The 19,781-nt window shown below is 50.6% G+C and overlaps 1 protein-coding gene across 2 annotated transcripts; it reads left to right on the forward strand.

Moving 5' to 3' along the window:
• Window positions 1-4,921: 4,921 nt before the first annotated feature.
• On the forward strand, window positions 4,922-15,373 carry REPIN1 (replication initiator 1). Of its 2 annotated transcripts, XM_083467021.1 has the most exons (5): window positions 5,024-5,308; window positions 6,278-6,396; window positions 6,760-6,886; window positions 8,519-8,623; window positions 11,651-15,373. In XM_083467021.1, the coding sequence occupies exons 3-5, from the start codon at window positions 6,853-6,855 to the stop codon at window positions 13,135-13,137; spliced, it is 1,626 nt and encodes a 541-aa protein (XP_083323147.1). In that variant the 5' UTR covers window positions 5,024-5,308; window positions 6,278-6,396; window positions 6,760-6,852; the 3' UTR covers window positions 13,138-15,373. The 2 variants fall into 2 exon arrangements, with proteins under 2 accessions (XP_083323146.1, XP_083323147.1); XM_083467020.1 differs by lacking the exon at window positions 6,278-6,396 and having other exon boundaries at window positions 4,922-5,308.
• The last annotated feature ends 4,408 nt before the right edge of the window (window positions 15,374-19,781 follow it).

Here is a 19,781-nt window from a genome sequence, read left to right on the forward strand (position 1 = left end):
TCAGTAGTGGAGCCCACCCTGTGGAACGCCCTCCCATCAGATGTCAAGGAAATAAAAACTATCTGACTTTTAAAAGACATCTGAAGGCAGCCCCCTGCTTTTAATATTTGATGTTTTACTGTGTTTTTAATATTTTGTTGGGAACCGCCCAGAGTGGCTGGGGAAACCTAGCCAGATGGGTAGGGTATAAGTAATTAATTATTATATTATTATCATCATCCAACCTCTTATTTAAAAAACCCCTAATAAAGGAGAGTCCACCGCCTTCTGAGGGGGTCCTTTCCACTGTCAAAACAGCTCTTAATGTCAGCTCTTCCTAAGGTTCAGTCAGAATTCCCTTTCTTCGAATCCATCGGTTTGGGTTCTCCCCCCCGGAGCAGCAGAAAAAACCTTATTTGCTGTTTGGCGTAACATAAAAAGAAGAGGCCACTGATTTTTAGGCTAGGGTGGCCCTTTCTCCAAGAGCTTTGAGGAACACCGAGGTGCAACTTCCCTCAAAGTATGGCAGCGCCTGGGTAATCTGCATGCCTCAAATGCTCCGATAGGAGACGAGGGTCTACCAGGAAATTGTTCACTGCATTCACACCCCACCTTTTTCTCTAAGGAGCTCCAAGTGGTGCACGTGCTTCTCCACCTGCTCCTTGAATCCCTTTAACAATCCCTTGCAAGGTAAGTTAGGCTGGGAATCGGTGAATGGCCTGAGTCCACATTCTGCGACCTTCATCCCCGACGGGGGATTTGAACCATGGTCCCTCCCAGGTCCTAGCCTGACCCTCAAACCACTTGGCAACATTGCCTCTCTGCTGGAAAGAAGATGGGACATTCTACCCAGGCAGAGAATGGGGTCTTAATGGACGTAGGCGGCTGCCCCATCTTGGGAAGAAAATGTCAAGAGATGCAAGTCCAGGAATCTGGGTGGATGAGCTCGGAAAAGTCCTGGGAGTTCCTGAGACCTTGATTTAATAATAACAACAATAATAATAATAATTTCCTTTGGATCTGCTATTTCCGAGGTGGTTTCCCGGATTACATTTTGGGGAGGTATGTTGCTGCTGGCTTGGCTGATGGAGCTTTTCAGTGGCCGCCCACCGAGAGGAAAATCGCGTTTCCTTTCCCCCCACTGAGATTTAATCTCTGCGTGGGAATCAGAATAGCCCTTGAACGTTGATTTGAAGCATCCTTCCCACAGGCAGAAAAGCTTTAAAATGGGAGCGATGCTTCCTGTGTCTCCATGTGTGTAGCGATCGATTCATAAAGTGAATAAGGTGTGTTTCAATGCTCCCCCCCCCCCCAAGGCTGGCTGCTACATGGGGCAGCTTCACTCTGCATTTATGGCCTGGTGATTTATGGCTTCTGATGTGGGACCTGAACTTTGCTGGATAAAGCCAAATACCCATCTAATCCAGCATTTTTCTGGCGTCGCAGTGGCCAACCAGATGCCACAAGCAGGATTTGAGCACTAGAGCAATTCTCCCCTCCTGGGGTTTCCTGGGAACAGGGATTCAGAAGCATCGCTGCGTCTGACTGTGGCGGCAGCGCATAGCCATTGTGGCCAGGAACCATCGCTAGCCCTCTCTTCATTTTTAAAGCCATCTTGATTGGCCTCACTGTCTCTTGTGGGAGGGAGTTCCACAGTTGAACTAGATAGTAAGGTAAAGGACCCCTGGATGGTAAGTCCAGTCAAAGGCGACTATGGGGTTGCAGCGCTCATCTCACTTTCAGGCCGAGGGAGGCGGCGTTTGTCCGCAGACAGCTTTCTGGGTCGTGGTCAGCAGGACTAAAGCGCTTCTGGAGCAACGGGACATTTGTGACGGAATCCAGAGCGCATGGAAACGCCGTTTACATGTTTTTTGTTTTTTATTATACTTTTCAGATTAATATGTTTCATCAAATTTACAATCACCTTAACATTTCAAAATTTGACTTCCTTTCCCCTTTCTGTGGCTCCTTAAATTTATTTTTAATACCTTCTGCATATCCAAATCAACTTAATTTGCTCATTTATTCATCCATTTTAATTATATACTCCTATAAAACTGCAGGTTGTTAACAATAATCCTGCTGGTGTTTTTATCTGTTTACAATTTATCTGTAAATATTCAATAAACCATTTCCATTCTTTTATAAAAAGTTTGTTATCTTGACTTCTTATTCTTCCGGTAAGTTTCGCCATTTCTGCATATTCCATAAGTTTTTGTATCCATTCTTCCTTTGCTGGGACTTCTTTCCATTTTGGGGCAAGCAACATTCTTGCTGCTGTAGTAGCAGACATAAACAAATTTCTATACAAGTTTAGGTAGTTCTCTCCCTGGAATTCCCAAAAGAAAAGCTTCTGGGTTTTTTTTAACAAAAGTTATTTTAAACATCCTTTTCAATTCCTTATATATCATTTCCCAGTAAGCTTCAACCTTTCTACAAGACCGTGCTGTTTATAGTTTATGTGCTGCATGAAGAACTTTTACCTCTCCTGACTCTTCCAGCTTCATTGGACTCAAGTTCCCACATTACGAGGGAGGGTGAAAAACTACCCACTTTATGCCATGCATAACGTAATCCTCAATTGTGTCGCCTCTTCCTTGCCTGTCCACCACCTATTTCTCAGAGCAGCAACTGGGATGCCTCATTTGATGGAGCCCAGACCAAGTTTTCTTTTTTCCCTTTTAAAAATAATTTTTATTAAATTTTCTGTTTTACAATTTAGAATATTCATTTAGACACGAGATCATCACCCCACTCGTACTAACCATCCCAGGGCGCTCAGCCACTGCCACAATGTCCTTTCTTCTATCAGATCAAAATGAGCAGATAACAGCAAAGGTTGCTAGGTTCATAGCAGGGGCAAGCAGAATAAGGGCCACTAACTGACAGCTGATTCAGGACTTTGAATTGTGCTTTTATATCAAATTTCCTTTTCTGCGTATACTGTAATACTGCATATGGGACCGCCTCTCCTGGTCTGCCCCGCAGAGGACCTTAAGGTCCATGAATAACCATAGTTTAGAGGTCCCAGGCCCTATGGAAGTCAGACTATCCTCCACCAGGGCCTTCTCAGTGATGGCTCCGACCTGGTGGAAGGCTCTGTCCCACGAGACTAGGGCCCTGCAGGATTCCGTCGGGCCTGTAAGACAGCTATTCTGCCTGGCCTTTAATTTGAATCCAGCCTGATCTTTTATTTCCCTTCTTTTCCCTCCCCCTCCCCTTTTATGAGACCCCACAGCTAATTCTCCCCTGGCCTCCTCGCTGGCCCAAATAGGACTAATTCAGCCAGCTAGCCCTGGGGATTATCTAATGCTTATTTCCCCTAAATTGATTTTGGAATTTTGTTGTTATTCATATTTTTATACTGTATTTTATGCTGCTTTTATAATTGTTTTAAAGTGTTTTAAATTTGTTGTTAGCCGCCCTGGGCCCGGTTTTTGAACTGGGAAGGGCGAGGTATAAATAAAAAATTATTATTATTATAATACTATTACAGTGGTACATCGGGTTAAGAACTTAATTCATTCCAGAGGTCCTTTCTTAACCTGAAACTGTTCTTAACCTGAAGCACCACTTTAGCTAATAGGGCCTCCTGCTGCTGCCGCGCCGCCAGACGATTTCTGTTCTCATCCTGAAGCAAAGTTCTTAACCCGAGGTACTATTTCTGGGTTAGCGGAGTCTGTAACCTGAAGTGTCTGTAACCTGAAGCATATGTAACCTGAGGTACCACTGTATAGGTTCCTAGCAGGGGCAATCAGAATAAGGGCCACTAACTGGTGGCTGATTCAGGACTTTAAATTGTGCTCTTATATCAAATTTGGGGCTACCTTTGAAGATTAACTGCAATTAATCCAGAATGCGGCAGCTAGACTGGTAACAGAGTGGCTGCAGAGACCACATAACACCAGTCCTGAAAGACCTACATTGGCTGCCAGTACATTTCTGAGCACAATTCAAAGTGTTGGTGCTGACCTTGAAAGCCCTAAACGGCCTCAGTTCTGTATACCTGAAGGAGCGTCTCCACCCCCATCGTTCTGCCCGGACACTGAAGTCCAGCTCCGAGGGCCTTCTGGTGGTTCCCCCCCTGCGGGAAGCCAAGTTACCAGACAGAGGGCCTTCTTGGTAGTGGCGCCCACCCTGTGGAACCCTTCAGATGTGAATAAGCAGCTATCCTATCTTTAAAAGACATCTGAAGGCAGCCCTGTTCAGGGACGTTTTTAATATTTAACGCTGTACTGTTTTTAAGACTTGATTGGGAGCCACCCAGAGTGGCTGGGGAAACTCAGCCAGATGGGCGTGGTATAAATAATAAATTATTATTATTATTATTATTTTAAAAGGTATTTATTGAGTTTTCACAAATTATAAAATACAAGCAAACACACACAAAGACAAACAAGTATAATTTCAAATCCTTATTCTCTTAAACCTTACTTCACCGACCTCCTCATACCTCCCCTTTCTGCATTCCAATTTCAAATATTTAGTTCCGCAAATCCTCACCTTTAATTTAATCTAATTGTAATCCTTTCTCTTCTTTTAACCTAATCTTTACAGCTGTAATCCGCTTACTTCTATAGCCGCAAAATTTTAACACTCATTAATTTTACAATGTCTCTTAAGATAGATCTTAAATTTCTTCCAATCTTCTTCCGCCGTCTCTTTTCCCTGATCTCGGGTTCTGCCAGTCATTTCAGCCAAATAATAAATTATTATTATTATTATTATTAATATTATTATTATTATTATTATTATTATTATTATTATTATTATTATTATTATTAAATTTCCTTTTCTGCATATACTGTGATGTTTTACTGTAGTTGTGGCCATTGGCTAATGCGAATAAAGTTTTCTCTCTTTCTCTCTCTGCATCTGGCTGCGCTGAGCAATTCGAAGCAGCGGAGGCGGAGAAGGTTTCCTTTGCGCACGAAGCGGAGGTGGTTCCCTTTGCGCCCAGGCGCAGGCGCACCTCTGGGGAGTCCGCGCCGGCTCCCCATCCCTGGGATCCCCCCCCCGCCACCCCCCTTCTGTTGCAGGCGAGGCTGCCCTCTCCTGCGGGCGGAGGAACTACACTTCCCAGCGTGCAGCGCCGGAGCGTAAATCTTCAAAGGCTAACAAAAGAGCAGCCGGCAAAGCTGACAGGCGGAGGGCAGAGCCGGACCGGGGCGCGCACCGCAGCTGGCCTCTCCGCGCCCCCCCCCGCCCCGCCCTCCTCCCTGACAGCTGGGGGGCTTTGGAGGGGGAGGAAGGGGGAGAAGGCGCCCCCCTCCCGCCCCGGCGGCTGCAAAGGAAGCTCTGGAGGATGGCCGGAGGGAGCCTGGCACAGGTAGGCCCTGGAAAGACCTCCGCATCTGGGGGGGGGGCTCTGATCTCTCCCCCCCCCAACCTCACAACAAGGACCCTCCTGCAATAGGGGCTCGGGGGTGGGGGGGTGGGGGTTGCAGGATCCGAATGCGCCTCCTCTGCAGGGAGAAGATCAAATTACAGCGAAAGGAAAGGGGCCCCCCTCTCCGTGCGTCTTGAGCCGCTGCCAGCCCCCCACCCGCAGCTCTATGGGGTTTCTTAAAAGGCACGCAAGGGGGGGGACCCCCCCACCCCACAGACTTCCTGCTTTGCCTACGGAGGAAACACCCGCCTCAATGCGCTTTTGGCACCGGGAGCAGAGCTGGAAATGACCCCCCAGCTGCGCTGCTCGGCCCCCGATTTAGGGTGCTCCGGAGAGGGGCGCAAATGCGGCCCCCGGGACCCCGATCTTCCCGTCAAACTTCCCGGGTGATGGATGGATCTGCGTTCGGGTGAAAGGAGACCCAACGGGGCGGTTCGGAAGCGGAGACCCCCTTATTTCTCACTCCCAGGCTAGGAGGCTGCACCCCAAAACCACGGGTTTCATTTCCCTTTTGGGTAAAGACCACCCCCCTCCCACCGACCCACGCCACCATCTTCGAAGGAATCGGGTGCTTGACGGTGCCATAAGCTGCAGGCAGGCCAGGGCAGGGGAGGGAGCTGGGAAAACGAGGCAGAGGGGTCTTCCTGGCATATTTCTCCCCCCAAATATCAGAAACTAAGCCCCCCCAAATGGTCAGAGTTAATTCCCCAAAGCCCAGTGCAGGGTCTGCTCGAATATTATGGTTGATGGTCTGAGAAAGGGACACCACCAGGGGGGAAAAATCAGCTGGGGAAATAGCAGAGAAATATTGGGAAAGGCTTTGAAAGCCCCCCTCCCGTCGCCGTGGCCCTGTGACAGGTGTGCCCCCCGCCCTGCAGCAGCCACAGACACCTTTTGTTTGTCCACAAGGTCAAGGAGGTCCCGGCGGGCCACTTGCGTGCCACACACCTGCCGGGTGATGGGGACCGGGCTTTGTGGCAGAGCTACGCTTTCTATGCAGAAGGCTCCCTCCCCGATGGCATCGCCAGGTAGGACTGGAAATGCCCACCCCCTGGCCCAAAACGCCCCCCCCCAAAAAAAAGAGAGGGGGAGAGAGACAGTGCTGAGCTTAGGCGATGCTCCCAGGGCCTGTCTCCGTGCAGGAGAAGTGGCTCTGTGGCAGGACAGTTGCCCTGCATGCAGAACGCCCCAGACCCCGTCCCCAGGAAGGGCTAGGAAACCCGTTTCACAGGCAGGCTGTCCTTGGGCGAGAAAGGGCCGCAATCGGTGGCTTCTGCGGCCCCCGAAATACGCAGTCCTTCCTCCAGTATGGGATTCGGTGGTGGCGGCGGTCTTCCCGAAACAGGGCCGGATCCTGCGGTGCTGAGAGAGGGGGCTTCTCCTCGTTGCAGGTGCCCGTGGCCTTTGAGGACGTGGTGGTCTATTTCTCGCGTGAGGAGTGGGCACAGCTGGCAGAATGGCAGAAGGAGCTATACCAAGACGTAATGGCAGAGAATTACGAGCTGGTCTCCTCGCTGGGTAAAGTCGACGTATATACTGTTTTTTTTGGGGGGGGGAAGCTGGCCAGAGAGAGAGAGAGAGAAAGAAAGAGAGAGGGTTCAAATGGCCCAAAAGGAGAGTGAACACGAAGAAGGGAAAATGCTAGAGATAGAATCACAGAATTGTGGAGTTGGAAGGGACCCTCAGCGTATATCTAGTCCAACCCCAAATGCAATGCAGGAGTCCTGCCCACAGCCAGCCCTGGGTGGGCGCAAACTACCGACCTTAGACGTGGCGATTCCTGCTTTGCAAGGGGGTTGGACTAGATGACCCCTGGGGTCCCTTCCATTTCTTTGACGTCCGGACAGAAAGAGCTGTTCGACGGGGGAACAGACTCCCAGGGAAGGGTGGCAGGCTCTCCTTCTTGGGAGGTTTTTAAGCAGAGGTCAGGGATTCAGAGACATGAGGTCTTAGAACCTTGCTCATTTCAATAGGAAGGGCTGCAGCTCAGAAGGTCCCGGCTTCCATCCTTTCCCCAGTTAGGGCTGGGAAGGCTCCTTGCCTGAAAGCACAGAGGAGCTGCTGGAAGCCACTGCAGACAATACTGTGCTAGATGGGACTTTCTAGTTTAGGGAAAGGGTGAGGAAGAGCAGACGCGACAGAAGAGGGGTGAAGTTTTCCCTCCTCTCTCCTGAAGCCAGAACTCGGGGGCATCCAGGGGAGCTGAAGGTTGGGAGATTCAGGAGAGGTTTTCAAAGGCCTTCTTCACACAGCACAGAGTTAAACTATGGAACTCCCTGCCACAGGGATGGCCACCAAGCTAGATGGCTTTAAAAGGGGATTAGGCAAATTCATGGAGGAGGAGCGGGCGATGGAGTGGCCGCTGGGACCACATAACACCGGTCCTGAGAGATCTGCATTGGCTCCCAGTACGTTTCCGAGCACAATTCAGAGTGTTGGTGTTGACCTTTAAAGCCCTAAATGGCCTCAAAGGCCCAGTAGACCTGAAGGAGCGTCTCCACCCCCATCGTCCAGCTCCGAGGGCCTTCTGGTGGTTCCCTCATTGCGAGATGTGAGGTTACAGGGAACCAGGCAGAGGGCCTTCTCGGTGGTGGCGCCTGCCCTGTGGAACGCCCTCCCTTCAGATGTGAAGGAAATAAGCAGCTATTTTCTCTTTAAAAGACATCTGAAGGCAGCCCTGTTTAGGGAAGTTTTTAATATTTAATGCTGTATAGTTTTTAATATTCAGTTGGAAGCCGCCCAGAGTGGCTGGGGAGACTCAGCCAGATGGGCAGAGTATAAATAATAAATTATTATTCTCTACCAGCCAGGATGGCTGCGCTCTGCCTTCACAGCAGGAGACAGAGATGCTTCTGAGTTCCAGCTGGTGGGAAACCCCAGGAGGGGAGAATTGCTCTTATGCTCCCATCTGGCTGGGGGGTTTCTGGGAGGCCCTGATCCAGGAGGGTTCTTCTAATGGAGGTCTTATTACGATAGCAGAACTTTCATATACAGGAGCAGTCTACCCCCGAATAACCAGATAATGGGGGAACAGCAGTTGGAGAACATTGCTGCCCTCAGGTGCTGCCTGGCCGTTGTGGAGGGGGGGCCTCTTTTATGTTCTTCTACCCCCCTCAACTAACCCCCCGCCTCTGCTTCTGTCCTTTGCAGAATGCCTGCTCTCTATCCCTGAATTGCTCTCCCGGCTGGCGCGGGGAGAGGCGCCCCACCCTGCTGCAGACCCCCCACCCTCTGCGGGAAACGCCGACTCCCCAGGTAAGAGCATGAGACTCCTAATCTCAGGGTTGTGGGTTCGAGCCCCATGTTGGGCGAAAAGATTCTTGCATTCCAGGGGGTTGGACTAGATGACCCTTGGGGTCCCTTCCAACTCCGCAGCACTAAGAATTCTAAGAAGGATGATTTTAAGAGGGGGGCAGGGAGGGCTCTAGCAAGGAATCAGGGCAGGCTGCCCCATTGCAGCTCAGGGGGTAAAGTACGTGCTTGCTATGCATTATCGGGAATTTGTAAGATATAACAGAAGTTAATCTGCATAAAACGGCACCCCTCTGCAGCTGCCCAGTTGCGCTAAAGCAGGCATTGCAAAACCCGGCCCTCCAGATGTTTTGGGACTACAATTCCCATCATCCCTGGTCCCGTTAGCGAGGGGTGATGGGAGTTGTAGTCCCAAAACATCTGGAGGGCCGAGTTTGGGGGTGCCTGCCCTAAAGAAAGCACCAGCCCTGAACCTGAGAGAGATGTATAAACTTATGCACAGCATGAATAAAGGGGACAGAGAAGAGTTATTCTGCAATCGTAGCAACACTTGGGACAGGCAGTGCAAACTGAATGTTGCAAGATTCAGGGCAGACCAAAAGAAAGGACTTTTTTTCTACACTCAGCGCTTAGCTAAAATTTGAAATTCCCTCCCCACAAGACGTAGTGACGGCACCCCCTTGGGTGGTTTTAAAATAGGGTGGGGTTAATTCATGGGGGAGAGGGCGATCGATGTCTCCTGGTAGCCCCAGGGGCCAAATATTGCTTCCTGAATAATGGTGACTGCGATTCACAAGTGGGGAAGGCGCTGCTGTTCCGCTCAGGTCCGGTTTGTGAGTTTAAGAACATAAGAGGCGCCTGCAGGATTGAGCCAATGGCCCACCTAGTCCAGCCCCCTGTTCTCAGAGTGGACAAGCAGATGCCTGGGGGGAACCAGCAGGATTTGAACCCAGGACCCGCTCTCCCCAGATGCGGAGGCAGAGCAGAGCCGTCCTGGCTAAGAGCCATCAATGACTTTATTGTCCTCCATGAATTTGTCTCACCCGCTTTTAAAGCCATCAGGGTTGGCGGCCATCCCTGCATCCTGTGGCGGCGAGTTCCGCAGATTAACGCTGCGCTGTGTGAAGGAGGACTTTATTTTATCTGTCATGAGCACCCCATAGAATAATAGAACTGTCGATCTGGGAGAGAGACTGAGGGTTCTCTGGTCCTGCAAAGCAGCAATCTCAGCACATGGTTCCCTATCCAATTTGAAACCAGGCCAGAGCCTGCTTAGCTTTGCAAATGTGCTGGCAGTTTTACTGCTGCACCGCTCCCCATGGGCAGCTGCCCCCCCATCAATAAAAATCAATAAAAATACATAGCAAAATGAGGTTCTGTCCTCCTAACCAGGCTGAGGGCCTGCCCGCCCTGTGGAACGCCCTCCCATCAGATGTCAAGGAAATAAACAACTATCTGACTTTTGGACGACATCTGAAGGCAGCCCTGTTTAGGGAAGTTTTTAATGTTTGGTGTTTTAATGTGCTTTTCATTCTGTCGGGAGCCACCCAGTGTGGCTGGGGAAACTAAGCCAGATGGGTGGGGTATAGATAATAAATAATTATTATTATTATTATTATTATTATTATTATTATTATTATTATTATGACAAAAATCCTAGCTACACCCATGCCAATCCCCCTGTGGCTTCCAGGGCATGGGTCCCCTTCTTGGGCCTGATCCAGCTAAAGAGCTCCCCTTCTTATCCCCTCCTACATTCCTACTCAATGTAGGGCTGTCCTACTCAACAACAACAACAATGTCATTATTTGTACCCCGCCCATCTGCCTGGGTTGCGCAAGCCACCCTGGGCGGCTTCCAACACATATAAAAACATAATAATGCATTAAACATTTAAAAACTTCCCTGTACAGGGCTGACTTAAAATGTCTTCTAAATGCTGTATACTTTCCTTATCTCCTTGGCTTGGGGGTCGGATAACTCCATACCCTCCAACATTTCTCCAATGAAAATAGGGACGCCCGGGGCTGTGCTCTAAACCACAGAGCCTCTTTTTTAAAAAAAAAAAAATTATAGAATTTTACAAGAAAAGAAAAAGAAAGGGAAACAAAGAATAATACATAACACTGTAAACACATTTATATACATGTTTTCCAAAATGCAAACTAAAAAAAGGCAAAAGACAAAGGAAAAAGGAAAAATCTTTTCATAACCAATAATATTACCAAATTCATGCTTCAAACGTTACAATTTATACATCCTAGTTAAAATATGATAAAAGACTTCCACCGCATTCACCGCACGTCTCCTAGTTATCTTGCTTGCCTTTGCATCTGTTCTTAAATCATTTCCCTTCCTTGGTTTCTTTCATAATCAGTCAAATCTTTATGTTCTCTATATTTTTCACAAGGTTAGTCTAAGCACAACCTTGAGCCCTGCTTGTATAAATATTCATTTAAGCATTCCCATTGTTTCTGAATTATAGTTTTGGATGGATTCAATAAGGCATAAACCACAGAGCCTCTTGGGCTTGCCGATCAGAAGGTCGGCGGTTCGAATCCCCGCGACGGGGTGAGCTCCCCTTGCTCAGTCCCTGCTCCTGCCAACCTAGCAGTTCGAAAGCATGTCAAAGTGCAAGTAGATAAATAGGTACCGCTCTGGCAGGAAGGTAAACGGCGTTTCCGTGCGCTGCTCTGGTTCACCAGAAGCGGCTTAGTCATGCTGGCCACATGACCCAGAAGCTGTACGCCGGCTCCCTCAGCCAGTAATGCGAAATGAGCGCCGCAACACCAGAGTCGGCTACAACTGGACCTAATGGTCAGGGGTTCCTTTACCTTTACCTTTTAAGACAAAGCGGGATATTCCGTGATCAAATGAGAAACTCAGGAATGTCCCTGGAAAACAGGGGCACCTGGAGGGTCTGCCTTCTGCTTTTAGAGAAGACCAGGAGATGGAACGATGTAAGTGTCCCCTTTGGAGGTGTCCAGATTAATGCCCACATTTCCCCTCTCTTCTGTTTCCTTCCTGCAGCTGACGTGATCGAGACGCAGCCCCAAAAGGCGCCGGACACCCCAGTGGCCTCCGAGGGACCCGGTCCAGACTCGGCAAAGACCCCCCGCCCTCGGGCTGCCAAGAAGGGCCCCAAGAGAGGGGCGTCGCAGGCCACGCGGGGGCCCTCGGGGGCCGGCCGGGCCCCTGCAGACCGGTCGAAGACCCCCAAGCGGGAGAAGCCTTTCAAGTGCCCCAAGTGCCAGCGCCGTTTCCTGGGCCGCCTGGCGCTGACCGCCCACCGGCGCCTGCACGTCCGCAAGTGGCCCCGGCCGGGCCCCCAGAGTGCAGGAAGGGCCCCCCAGGCGCCAGAGCTTGCCGTGCCCCAGGAAGGCCAGCCGGGTGCCAGCCCCAGCCCTTTCCCCTGCAGCCAGGGCGAGGGCACCCTGCCCTTCTGGCCGGAGATGGCGCTGCACCAGCAGTCTCCTCTGACGCATGGCTTCAACCCCTGGTCACTGGGCTACGGCCCCCAGCCCTTGCCCGGCCACCAGGCGCCCGGCCTGCCCGGCAACGGGGAGTTCATCTGCGACCAGTGCGGCTGGAGCTTCCACGGCTGGGAGGAGCTGGTAACGCACCAGATGGCGCACATGGCGGCCGAGGGCATCGCCGGCTCCGTGCCCAAAGCGGGGGCCCTGGCGCAGCTGTCAGGCGACCGGCCTTACGCCTGCGCCCAGTGCGGCAAGAGCTTCCGCCACAAGCCCAACCTGCTGGCGCACCGGCAGGTGCACACGGGCGAGCGCCGCTACCAGTGCCAGGAGTGTGGCAAGTCCTTCGGCAGCAAGGCCTACCTGGCGTCACACCAGCACATCCACACCGGCGAGAAGCCCTACGTGTGCGCCCAGTGCGGCAAGAGCTTCCGCCACAAGCCCAACCTCATCTCCCACCAGAAGATCCACACCAGGGAGCCCCTGCCGCCCAGCCACCCGCTGGACGCCTTCGATGGAGGAGACGCCTTCCAGAACCCACGCACCGCGGCAGACGCCCTCGGGTTGGACGCCTTTCGCCGGCCCCTGCCGCTGCCGCCAGTGCCACCGGTGCCGACCGATGCCCGCCTGGCCTGCGCGCAGGGCGACACCCCTCTGCCGCCGCTGCCCAGCGTGCTGCCGCCCCCTCCCGCAGCAATGGCTGAGCGCCCCTTTGTGTGCCCCGTCTGCGCCAAGCAGTTCCGCTGCAAGCCCTACCTGGTGGCGCACATCCGCATCCACACGGGCGAGAAGCCCTACGCCTGCAGCCGCTGCCCCAAGCGCTTCTCGCAGAAGTCCAACCTGGTGTCTCACGAGCGCCTGCACACGGGGGAGAAGCCCTACGCCTGCCCGCTCTGCCCCAGGGTCTTCAGCCAGGGCTCCAACATGCGCGCCCACCAGAGGAGCCACAGGAACGTGGCCGCCCCGGGAGAGACGGGCGTCAGCCTCCGACAGGGGTATGTGGTGAGGCAGATCCAGCCGCCCCCACCGCCTCCGCCAAACTAGGCCTCTGGGGCCTGCTCCTCCATAGCTGGGCTGGCCGCTGCCTCTTGGCCCTCCGCCCTCCCTGCCTGCCCGGGAATCGTTCCTGCATCGCAGCGGGGTTGGGCTGGATGACCTCCGGGGTGCCCCTTCCAACACTACGGTTCTACGGTGCACCCATGTTTCTATTTGGTGCAGTTCCTGCACCGCAGCAGGGTTGGGCTGGTGTCCCAACACTCCAGATCTACGACACAACCACGTTTTCCTGCGGCCGCGTGAACTGGGCAAAGGCTGCGGTGCCCTTCCGTCCCTTGGTGAGTCTGCAGATTTCCCACCAGAAAGATGTCCTCTCCTCTCGCTGCCCCCACCCTGCCTTAACTTCGGAATTTTGCTTTGGCAAACGTTGCCCCGTCCTGAGAAATCGAACAAGGCAGGAAGGACCCCAGACTTTCTTTTCTGGAAAGAGAGTCGCCATGGGTCTGGCCTCCTGGGAGTATTTTCCTGCTGTCCTGGAGAGGCTGCTGGGGACGTGTCTGGCGACACACTCTTCTTTCTGACGGAGAAGGGAGCGCGTGGCTTAAAAGGGAGCAGGGGTCCCCAGGTGGGGCGCAGGATCTGCAGCCTCAGTCCCCGATATCTCCACTGAAACGGATCTGACTCTGGGGAAGGGGCGGCTCTCGGCTTTGGTCCTGTGGGCTGAGTTCGAATTGGGGGGCTTCCTTTGCTCGGTGTCTCCAGCAGGGGCAGCAAGCAGACTGAGAACGAGAGCGGAAGACTTGGGAACGTTAGAAGATAAGAGAAGCCTACTGGATCAGGCCAACCGCCCATCTAGCCCAGAATCCCCTTCTGACAGCGGCTGACCAGATGCCCCAGAGGGGAACCAGCAAGGAGGACCAGGGGGCAGCAACTCCCTCCAACTGCTGTCCCCCATTACAGTGGTACCTCGGATTACAGATGGTTCACGTTACAGACTCCGCTAACCCAGAAATAGTACCTTGGGTTAAGAACTTTGCTTCAGGATGAGAACAGAAATCTTGCAGCGGCAGCAGCAGGAGGCCCCATTAGCTAAAGTGGTGCTTCAGGTTAAGAACAGTTTCAGGTTAAGTACGGACCTCCGGAACGAATTAAGTACTTAACCCGAGGTACCACTGTATCTGGTTATGCAGAGGTAGACTGCCCCTGGGCGTGGAGGTTCTGCTGTCATAATAGACCTCCATAAGAAGCTCTCCTGCCATTTCCGGCAGTGATGGCCACTAAATGCTTGGGGAGAGAGGCTCCGGCAGTGGAGGTACAGCAGAACCATCCTGGCTCTCTCCTCCTCCTCCAAGAATTTGTCTAATCCCCTTTTAAAGCCGTCTAGGTTGGCGACCGTCGCCGTCCCCTGAGGGAGGGAGTTCCGCAGATTAACTACGAGAGTCGAGGGACTGCAGAGGCCCTGCTGCCAACAAAAGCCTGCCTGAGCTCTAAAAATAAAATAAAAAATCCGGACCTTTGCTGCTTCTTTGCAGGCGGACGGTTTCCACGAACAGGCCTTGGCAGAATTTGGGGCAGGGATGTGCCTGTGGACAGAGAGCGAGGGAGCGAGAAAAAGGACTCTCACCCACAACTGACACAGCATGATAGATTTTTAAAATAATTAGAAGCAGGCCTGTCTTGTCGTGACTTTGGGGGAAATTCCGCGCAGAAGCAGGCAAGATTCTTTTGGTTTGTTTTCCCCCCTTTTAGGATTGCAGCTTAATTTTTTTAGAAAATAAGCAGGTGGCTAGTCCTCCTTCCTGGCGAGACACGATCCGAAGATGTGTGTGTCGTCTCTGCACGAGGTTCAAAATCCACGCGGAGGAGGAGGAGCTGCTGGCCGGTCTTGCATGGTGACCTGTTCCTCTCGCCCGACTTCCAAGTCCCATTGTCCTACCTCTGTCCTCAAAGCCTCCTTCAACTTTTTACCTTCGGCTTCTGCAGCACCGCATGCAAACGGAACAAGGGGGGAAAGCTGCTCTGCATCTATTTGCTTAATTCGGCATTATTTATACCCAGGGCAGGCTATGGGATCGGGTCGTTTGTGTGTGCGTGTGTGCAAGACTTGTGGACAAGGAGACCACAGCCTAAACTCCTAATGCTAACTTTAAGAAAATAATGCCAGGTAGTAACACTGCCCTTCCTTGGTGCCCTGTTTTAGACACAAGCCAGTTTCGTTTTCAAGCGGTTTCCTAATTGTATACTCTTTTAAAACGAATAAAGCGGTAGATGTTAATTTTAAAAACACAACTCCTTGCAGTGTGTTGACTGTGGCCATGTTGTCCCATTAAACTTTAATTAGTTTAATGCTAATCAAATGTCCAGTGCGCTTCCGATGCCACAATGTCCCATTACAGCAGAGCATTTCGCACAGCGGCTCAAGAAGGGCTGGAGAGTCAGCATCTTTTCAATAAAGGAATCTTGGAGCAAGCGGTTTGGAACTCAAATAAAAGGTTTATTTACACAAAACAAAAAACCCTGGTGAAGAATCACACATTTCAGCAAACACGCCCCAAAAGAAAAGAGAAGGGGGAAGGAGGAGGCAAACACACAAGTGAGTTGACTATTTATACAAACTCACATTCCTGGAAGCCTAACGACCTCCAGCTGCTCAGTGATTAGAGCGTCCTGATTAGAGCTTCTTAACCCTTTAATACCAACACACGTGGCCTCGTGCTTTCTTCCCAAAACCAGTTGAATTAAAGCCACCTGGAGACAGTTGGAGGATGGATGGTGACTAACAGATTAAGGTTGAATCCTGACAAGACAGAAGTACTGTTTTGGGGGGACGGGGAGAGCGGGTGTGGGGGACTCCCTGGTCCTGAATGGGGTCACTGTGCCCCTGAAGGACCAGGTGTGCAGCCTGGGAGTCATTCTGGACTCACAGCTGTCCATGGAGGCGCAGGTTAATTCTGTGTCCAGGGCGGCTGTCTACCAGCTCCCATCTGGTACGCAGGATGAGACCCTACCTGCCCGGATACTGTCTCTCCAGACTAATCCAGAATGCGGCAGCTAGACTGGTGACTGGGAGCAGCCGCCGAGACCATATAACACTGGTCCTGAAAGATCTACATTGGCTCCCAGTACATTTCCGAGCACAATTCAAAGTGTTGGTGCTGACCTTTAAAGCCCTAAACGGCCTCAGTCCTGTACACCTGAAGGAGCGTCTCCACCCCCATCGTTCTGCCCGGACACTGAGGTCCAGCTCCGAGGGCCTTCTGGTGGTTCCCTCCCTGCGAGAAGCCAAGTTACAGGGAACCAAACAGAGGGCCTTCTCGGTAGTGGCATCCGCCCTATGGAACACCCTCCCATCAGATGTCAAGAAAATAAACAACTGCCTGAATTTTAGAAGACATCTGAAAGCAGCCCTGTTTTGGGAAGTTTTTAACGACTGACGTTTTAATGTATTTTTAACCTGTTGGAAGCCACCCAGAGTGGCTGGGGAGACCCAGCCAGATGGGCACGGTAGAAATAATAATTTATTATTATTACCTTGGGGGGGGGCCTTGCAGATGCAATGGACTGCAATTCCCAACAGCTCCTTCCGTGGTCAAATGTTGTGGGACTGATGGGAGTTGTAGAATCCAGCAACATCTGGAGGGCTGTAGGTTCCCCATCTCTGAATTAATGGGAATGCCCCCAATCCCACCACGGAAATGTCAGAAGGACCTCTTTTTAACAGGAGGAAATACAGCAATGAGGGGATGTGAGCTTCCGGGTTACACAGCATTCTTCATACAGATTCCCAATAACCTGGGTCACTCCCGTGGGTCACGTTTATCTGTACGGTGGCGCTAAAAGTCTGTGCACAGGCAGCCTTCATCCCAATACAGTGGTGCCTTGGTTCTCAAACTTAATCCGTTCCGGAAGTCCGTTCCAAAAGCAAAGCGTTCCAAAACCAAGGCGCGCTTTCCCATAGAAAGTAATGCAAAATGGATTAATTTGTTCCAGACTTTTAAAAGAAGGTTACCAGATTTTTTTCAATGAAAATCTGGGGACACTTTTCAACTTCAATGGATTTTGCCAGGGGACTGATTGGTAAATCCGGGGACTGTCCCCAGGAAACGGGGACGTCTGGTAACCTTATTTTAAAAACAACCCCTAAAACAGCAATTTAACATGATTTTTGCTATCTAATGAGAACATTGATTCATAAAATGGAAGCAATAAACACTGTACTGCAGTCACACAATCAATCCGTAGCTGAACTGGGTTTCACACAGTCACAAGAACAAAACAAGAAAGCCGCAAAAACAAAACCGCAAAATAAATAGCAAAATCAAGCAGACCTCAGCGTAACACTCAAATTGTCAGCGTAACTCTCAAAAAGGAGCATGTTCGGCTTCCAAAAAAACTTCACAAACTGGAACACTTACTTCCGGGTTTGTAGTGTTTGGGTCCCAAGTTGTTTAAGTACCAAGGCGTTTGAGATATAAGCTACCACTGTATGATAAATATCCTTCGCATGAAAGCCAGCGTTCTTACGAAGCCCACAGTTGCCTTCCTGCTGAAGAATGCTGCATAGCACAAAGGTTGGTCGTGAGAATACTTAGCACTGATGTTGTGTATGTCAGTGCCAGGCCACATTTCTTCAACAGAAATCAGCCTGGACTACTTCTGGGTTTGCAGGTTCTCCATCCAGACATAATCATTACCATCATTGTTATTAATTTAATTATTCAATTATTATGTATGTTGTTGTTTAGTTCTGTCCGCCTCTTCGTGACCCCCTGGACCACAGCACGCCAGGCACTTTTGTCTTCCACTGCCTCCCGCAGTTTAGTCAAATTCATGTTGGTAGCTTCGAGAACACTGTCCCACCATCTCGTCCTCTGTCGTCCCCTTCTCCTTGTGCCCTCCATCTTTCCCAGCATCAGGGTCTTTTCCAGGGAGTCTTCTCTTCTCATGAGGTGGCCAAAGTCTTGGAGCCTCAGCTTCAGGATCTGTCCTTCCCGTGAGCACTCAGGGCTGATTTCCTCCAGAATGGATAGGTTTGATCTTCTTGCAGTCCATGGGACTCTCAAGAGTCTCCTCCAGCACCAGAATTCAAAAGCATCCATTCTTCGGCTATCAGCCTTCTTTATGGTCCAGCTCTCACTTCCATACATCACTACTGGGAAAACCATGGCTTTAACTATACGGACCTTTGTTGGCAAGGTGATGTCTCTGCTTTTTAAGATGCTGTCTAGGTTTGTCATTGCTTTTCTCCCAAGAAGCAGGCGTCTTTTAATTTCGTGACTGCTGTCACCATCTGCAGTGATCATGGAGCCCAAGAAAGTGAAATCTCTCACTTATGTATACTGCCCTTCATTTGAAGATCCCAGGACAGTTCACATCAGGAAAATACAAAATGAGAATGCAGAATGCCTTCTTAGCCTCACCTTAGCAGATGGGAGCTGCCAGCTGAGAAAAGGTGATCCCTCCCAAGGCCCTGTGAGTCTGAGTTCATGGCAGAGGCAAGATGTGAGCAGGGGGCTTCCTGGGTTGCAGACCCCTCACTCTTGGAGGTCTGACGGAAGGGAGTCCAGCCCCATTGATCCAGAAGGGCCCTAGCTCAGTGGCAGCGAGGCAGAAGGTCCCAGGTCTGATCCCTGGGAGAGAGTCCTGCCTGGACCCCAGAGAGCTGCTGCCAGCCAGTGCAGACTCCATTGCTCTCCAGCCTCGAGTCCCCAGATGTGGTTGGAGTCGAACTCCCATTGTAGCACCCTGCTTGTGGTTAACGCTTCACTGGAATGAAATATTCAACGCAGCAATAGAGAAATTAAAATAATAATTTATTTGTCAGACAAATAAATGAGAGACACAGTGGTATATGGTTACCAAAGCTCTGCCCCTCCAGCCCTGATGGCCAGCACTTATATTCCCTCAGCCCAGCCCCCTTGCTCCTCCTTTGGCTGCCTCTGTCCAATCAGCCTGGTTGAAATTCCTATTGGCTGTTTGCTAGAACCAATCATAAAAGATACACCCATTTCCTATTACCTTTTATGGGAGACAAAGAGCTATATTTCCTTCTATCCATAAATGGCAGACAAGTAGCCATATATCTTACATTTGCCTCGACAAGGCACCTTAATTATCAGATCATCTTTGCCCTATTGCCCTATTGACTCCAAAACAGATGGCTAATGGTTTTAATTTTTTATCTTAAACAGAGATATTGGGTTCACCTTCTCACACACCATCAGTGAAATAAGAATCTAACATAAGAATCTAACATTTCTTACTTTCTAAATCCTTTGCATAATTACATTTAAGCCAATATATTTCATACATTAACATATATAGCTTTTTAGAAGGAAAGGAACTTAGTAAAAACAGTTTCCAAAAGCAACCCCTTAAATTTACACCCCCCTTTCAAGCCAGCTGCTGTTGCTATTAGCTCTTGCCCTTTAACCTTAGGAAGATGTGGCTCGAGTCTGATGAGAGGCACATGGTATTTCTGTTAAACAATAACTCTCACTATTTACCAACTCTTAATTTTGTTTTTGCAGCTTGATTGTATTCTGTAATATGTAGGGTCACTGTAACCTTTGCCCCCAGCCTGTAATTTTCCTTTTACAACTTTGAGAAGCGTGTCTCCTGCTACTGCTATAAATCAGAGGGGCCTCTGAGCAGGAAGACAAACATCTGCCAAAGCACCCAGCCAGCTGCTT

Source organism: Podarcis liolepis, assembly GCF_965112155.1.
Source record: "Podarcis liolepis genome assembly, chromosome: 12".
In the NCBI taxonomy this organism is placed as follows: Eukaryota; Metazoa; Chordata; class Lepidosauria; order Squamata; family Lacertidae; genus Podarcis; species Podarcis liolepis.

Excerpts from the sequence above, each read along its gene's own strand:
- REPIN1 (XM_083467020.1), top strand. The coding sequence starts at position 5,285 with ATGGCCGGAGGGAGCCTGGCACAG. Across the intron at positions 5,309-6,759 it reads CCGGAGGGAGCCTGGCACAG|GTGCCCGTGGCCTTTGAGGA; the intron begins GTAGGCCCTGGA and ends TCCTCGTTGCAG. Across the intron at positions 6,887-8,518 it reads CGAGCTGGTCTCCTCGCTGG|AATGCCTGCTCTCTATCCCT; the intron begins GTAAAGTCGACG and ends TGTCCTTTGCAG.